A 6,000-nucleotide genomic window follows, 5' to 3' on the forward strand; every position below is an offset into this window, starting at 1 on the left:
CCCTAGGCAGCCTCCTACTGCACAAAACTGCATTGAACTGCAAATACAGCAAAGTTGGAATTATCCCATTTTTTTTTATATACTTTGTGCACAGTTGGCCTTGGTTCTCTCCAAGGTTCACATCAGGAAACTGTCCTTCGTAAAATATGCTGCACAGACACGGACATTTGGGTTGTACTGTTCTGGAACAGTGTTCTAAATAAATCTTAACCACTGATTCCTATATTGTGTCCACTTTCGGAAGGGCAAATAAAGTGCTGCATTTGCTTTCGCATAGAAACCCACAGCGTCTCCACGACATGGTGGCAACAACACTACTGCCACGCCTTCTTTCTTTGCGTATGCATTTGGGCAGAAATGTGTGATATTTCCACTGAGTGACGTTTTACCTAGGTCTGGATCAGCCTTCTCTTTTCAAATAGAATAAATCTTTTAGTAGGAGACTTTGAGCTTTGTAACTTTGCAGATCTTATACATGTGCAAACGACTACATAACACACTAAAGAAAAAGGAAACATGAAAACGCATCATATGACCCCTTTAATGAACCTAGTATTCGTTTTTGCTGAAGTATCGTTAATTAAAATCAATAACGTTCGATGGTGGAGGGGGGACAAATTGAAACTGAGGGGGCAATGCCTCGTGGCGCCGGCCCTGGATAGGAATGGTGGCTAGCAAACAAAAACAATCTCTTCGTTTAAATTTGATCTTGAAAAGAAAACTGGGAAAAACTAAGACGTTTGTGTGGAGCAAGAGGTGGTTTGTTGTTGCCTCACTAATTAACCTATTGGAGGATTTACAGATCACTATGCAAGTGGGAGAAGCCTCATGTTAAGGTTGTCACGATGACAGATGGCTGTTTTTGACCTACTGTACATGACGTGAGAACAGTTAGCTATTTAGGTTTGTACGTTAGCATGGACTCACTAACTTTAATTGTAACTTAATGAGAGTATGCTAACCAGAAAATTTACGTTTTCGCCTTCATTGGGATTGGCGTTGAATCCTTAGGGAACCAGGTTACTGCACTCACATCATTGATATAATAAATTAACCGGGCTTCAGTTGTATTGTGCAGATAATTGGTCCGTTCGCGCAAATCTTATCACACTTTTGAAACGTGCTAGTTAATGTGCACACAGTACGGTGATTCAATACATAAATACCCATGCCCATTCTCTCATGATACCTGGAATCAGTGGTACAAGTACCCCAGGCACATCATTTTACCATTTTTGTAGCATAAACACCATAAAACCGATGAGAGCTTTGGATCTTCCAATGTTTCTCTACGGCGCTGAAACCTAAAGATGTCCGAGTTCCAGTCCCGTGCAACTGATACTCAACTGCCATTGGCTCATCTGCGTTCGAGGGGATTTGCTTACCGATAGGTCAATTGCATCATCAGGTTTTGCGCTCTTATTGGTTGTTGATTTGACGGTTGTGGTAGGAGAAGTCACACTACGGGACTGTATGTCAAATCTTCTGACACTGCCAGAATTTCGCCTGAGGTCAAATTTGATTGCAATGGTCATTAATCAGCCGTTGCCGAACATGTCAAACTAACGATCAAAGACTTCAGATTTTTTGGGGTCTAGAATCTTTTGGGGTTCAAAAGATGGCCAAATCCTGGCCAAAATCGTACAGTGCAAACCTGGCTTTAGTCGTGCAAGTATACTGCATTATATAGTGTGATGTCTCATCCAGGGCCATAAGGGAGAGAGAGGTGATGCAGGAGAGCCTGGAGCAGCAGGAGCAAAAGGGGAAAAGGGGGATATTGGGCTAACAGGGCCTTCAGTGAGTATTTACAACATATAGCATGTGATGTTTACTGAGGTTTACTGCAAGGATTATGTTATTGTATCATGGTGTTTTAGGGAGCAGCAGGGCTAAAAGGAGATAAAGGAGACTCTAGGCTTGAGGACAATTTGGTGAGTTTAATGCATACTCTACATATTAAAATATGAAGAACCTGATCCAGATGTATCTTACTGATCTTGATAACTCTCTTGTAGGCCCAGATTATCTCTTTGCCTGGCCCACCAGGGCCTCCTGGACCCCCTGGGCATGCCGTAAGGAATACAGTTTACTACTAGTTCAGAAGCTTTTTGTTAAAGAAAGCTAAGAAGACTAACCATTTTTTCTTCCAGGGATATCATGGATTGCCTGGAACCAAGGTGAGACTGAGAAGTATTGTTCTAAAGTAATGAGGTGCATTCTGGTGCATTTTGTGGTCATGGCAAATACAATGTTTAAAATGAATTTAAATGTAACACAGGGAGAGCCTGGTGAGGCAGTCAAAGGAGAAAAGGGAGATGCTGGAGAGAAAGGTCCATCTGGGCAACGGGTACATTTAGTTACAAAACCAATATGCAGAAACCATTCTAAGACTTGTATAGATGTGAAAAGCCTGGACAGATACAATTCTGCTTGTTGTGCACAGGGTTCTCAAGGCTTTCCAGGGTCTAATGGCTTAGTAGGCCTGCCAGGTGCAAAAGGTGAAAAGGTCAGTGTTTTGTACACCTTAAAAAGACAAGACAAAAAGTCTGAAAACAACACAAAGTTCTGTCATGAAACTCTAGATGGTGCAGCCCAATAGGTCCTTAACTCAAATTGCTCGTAATCACATCATTATTTATAGGGCACAGCTGATTGGTTCCTGCTGTATCAGTAGCCAATGAGCTTGCGTGCTCAACCTTCAAATACTTGGGTAGCATGTACACCTGTATAAATCTGCTATGGTTAAATTCATGTAATCTATATTGTACAGCAGCAGCAGCAGCATGTCTTACTTGCTCACAGCATAAACATGTCCTGTACTTGCTCTCCAGTAGCAGCAATAACCTACAGCAGCAGCAATAAAACCAGAAGCAGCAGCAGCAGCGTAGCAGATCTATTCCGCCAAGACCAAACACATCAACATTGTCATACCCATTACCATGACAAACACTTTGAGAGTTGTCATGACAGAACTAGGCCTACATGTAACGCTAATTCTTCTCTCATTGTGGTTTGTTTTCAAGGGAAAACAAGGTGAACCAGGATTAGATGTAAGTGATTATTGTGCTATTGGTTACACACTTGAGTATATCAAGTAATTACTTACTGAACATGGCTCTCTTGTGACAGGGTTTCCCAGGGCTTCAAGGAGAAAAGGGGGAGAGAGGAGACAGGGGAGAGAAGGTTAGAGAAACAAATATTTTATTTTCAATAATTACTGTTTGTATGTGGGTAATACTGTATGTATGGTATATTGTTATAAAATCAAATCTCAAGTCTAGTTTATGCTGTTCAAGTACAATCCGACAAAGCAAACAATTCTTAATGTCTCCATGCAGGGTGAGAGAGGCTCAATGGGAAAGAAAGGTCTGAAAGGACAGAAGGGAGAGCAGGGACCTCCAGGGCTTGATCAGCCTTGTCCTGTGGTATGTAATTAAACCATGTGTATGTTTTTTGGAAAAAAATAAATACAATGCTCTTTTCTGTCCCTTTTATTCATGTGAATGGCAAATTCAGATCTGTGTGAATGAGTTTACAACAGCTAGGATTTGACATGAATGGGTTTTACTGACAGGACCAATGGGGTTTGAGAACATGGTGGGGAGGCAAGGGTTCCATCAGATGCCCCCTGCCCTTTGGTACAGTATTTTTAATCTTGTGTTTGTGCTCGCATCATTTGATGTTTCATCCTGGTGCTGTGGGTTCCCCTGTCCACAACCATGAGATCTGATTCAGGTGGCTTGGCATAGACCAGAGCTTCTGAACTACTTTTGCACAAGTTATCTTATAGTCTCTCAATTTGCAAAGCAAAGTTTTGCCCCATATACAGAATACAATTCTAATTAGGGACATGCAAAACTTCTGTTCTCAAAAAATGGACACAATCAAATTACCTTACTTTCACCAATGTATTTTCACAAAATATGAAAAATGAAGCTAAAATATATATATATATATATATATATATATTAAAGATGAATTGGATTTAACAACCTCACTAATTACAGACTAGTTGGTTCATGGACAACTAGTTGACCATCCTATCTGATCCCTAATTCTAACTCCATTGTAAGTGTTCATATCAAACCTTGTAAAAAGAGATAAATAATTGCACCCACCTGGGTTTATGATTTTGTCCATCTGAGCTGTAGTGATGATGTGAGCATGATGTGTGCTTCGTTCCACTTTCAGATTTACTGCCAAAGGTGTTCCTCTGTGGGGTAGTGTGCTTCCTTTAGTCTCACATAATCATTGGTGGCAGGCTTCATATGTGATTCGCCATTCCTTCCTGCCCCATCAGTAAGAACTTTGAAACAAATCATTGAGTTCCTTCTCTTCTTTATTGACAGGGGCGAGATGGACTGCCCATACCAGGATGCTGGCATAAGGTATAATTATATATGTCATCCGGGGAAACTATGAGTCCTGCTAGTTTTCCCAACATCCTTGTCATAAAAATAAGCACATTGCATTATGACTGCTTCTTGTGTGTGTCTCCTAACCGTTTTCTCCTATTGCTTTCTTGCAGTAATGACTAACCTGGAGCATGGAATTTGTACATATTGATATATATTTTGCAAGTAACGTTTGCTTTTTTTCTCCCAATTTTTTTTTTTTTTTTTTCAGTAATCTCTTTTTTTAATAAATTGGGTTTTCATACAGGAGCCCCTGCAAAAATAATGTCTGTATCGCTGCATTAACAAAAGAGGGGGTCTCCACTGCCACAATAACAAGTGTAGAAAAGCAACGAAGAGAGTATTATAGGTGCTGAGACTGTACTGATATTGAGAAGAGACATGAACTCAATGCTTGTGGATGCCAAGAGAATGCTGCTGATGTCCTTAAGGAGAGAATGGGTCTTAAACCAATATAACCCTGAACTTTCTAACAGACTGACCAATGCATCTACTTACATGACTTCAAATGATGTTTTTCACTGGCTGTCTTACTTTTCTGGGTGCCATTTGAACCAACCCCATGCATTCTTCATTAAATATTTGCTTGAAAGGAAGAGGCTTCAGAATCAGGGCAGGTTGGCAAGGACAAACAATCGTCTAAGGCCTAAAGGACACTGAATGGGCTAAATGGAGTGAGAATGCTTTGCCAAAGTTCAACTGAAGGGCTCGTCTGTACTACAGGGAGGAACGTGATGTGGATATTGCACTGGATTTGTACTGGTGTACCTATGGACAAATCTGTACTCAGGAAACTCTTTTCACTTGGTCAATAGGAAACTGCATACTATCTTTTGTTCCATTGCTCACTAAAATACATCAGTGGACTGGTGGGGGAAAAAAGTATAATAACTGATATCATGTAAAAGTCTTGTCTGTTTATAAGAAGCCTCACTGAATATAACTATTAGTCTTTTATTCATTGTTTTTGTGAGGGGATGTTTGCATCCTCAATGAGCATTATATAAAGTTTGTGTAAATAAAATGGATAATTTTTACATTTAAAGGCTAGTATGACTTATTGTGTGAATAACTTTTTACTGTGCACCGTTTTGTTATCGTTTTTCCTTGTTTTTCCCTGTTTTAGGAGGCCAACCCCTTAGGCTTAGGTGACTCTTTTAAGGGAGAATTTTTCTTATTTGAGGGGGAAATTAAAAGGAAATAAGGTCGAAACCAGGGATGGTTGTAATTTTTTTTTACATTTCTATTCATATGTTTTACACTGGCACCATAAATTGATACTTATCTTTAATACTGTTTATCCTACTTACCTCACGTTGACACAGTCCATAAAATGCCTCAGCTGTCCTCATCAGATATTCTGTACGTTTTTCCTCTTGTTCATCATTGGAGACCTTATTTTCACTGTGGTAGCCTACATTCAGAAGTTCTCTTCTAACATCTTACTCTTTCTGCAGAATCTGTACAAGGTTACATGGCAAATGCCAAACAATTTAACGGGTAACCAGACAGTTGATGTAGTAAAAAAAAAATACTATGGAAGTCAATGGGGTCCATCAACTGTATGGTTACTGACATTCTTCAA

General features: G+C 39.9%; 1 protein-coding gene across 1 annotated transcript in view; it reads left to right on the forward strand.

The window, feature by feature from the left end:
• The window catches only part of col23a1b (collagen type XXIII alpha 1 chain b), an 88,270-nt gene extending 82,810 nt beyond the window's left edge, over positions 1-5,460 (forward strand). Inside the window, 11 exon segments of the mRNA XM_084388214.1 lie at positions 1,708-1,797; positions 1,878-1,931; positions 2,016-2,072; positions 2,151-2,177; positions 2,279-2,347; positions 2,444-2,506; positions 3,024-3,050; positions 3,130-3,183; positions 3,339-3,425; positions 4,350-4,388; positions 4,529-5,460. Coding sequence (XP_084244340.1) covers positions 1,708-1,797; positions 1,878-1,931; positions 2,016-2,072; positions 2,151-2,177; positions 2,279-2,347; positions 2,444-2,506; positions 3,024-3,050; positions 3,130-3,183; positions 3,339-3,425; positions 4,350-4,388; positions 4,529-4,531 — 570 coding nt within the window. The 3' untranslated portion in view covers positions 4,532-5,460.
• Positions 5,461-6,000: the final 540 nt, after the last annotated feature.

The sequence above is a fragment of the Rutilus rutilus genome (genome assembly GCF_951802725.1).
Source record: "Rutilus rutilus genome assembly, chromosome: 18".
NCBI lineage: Eukaryota > Metazoa > Chordata > Actinopteri > Cypriniformes > Leuciscidae > Rutilus > Rutilus rutilus.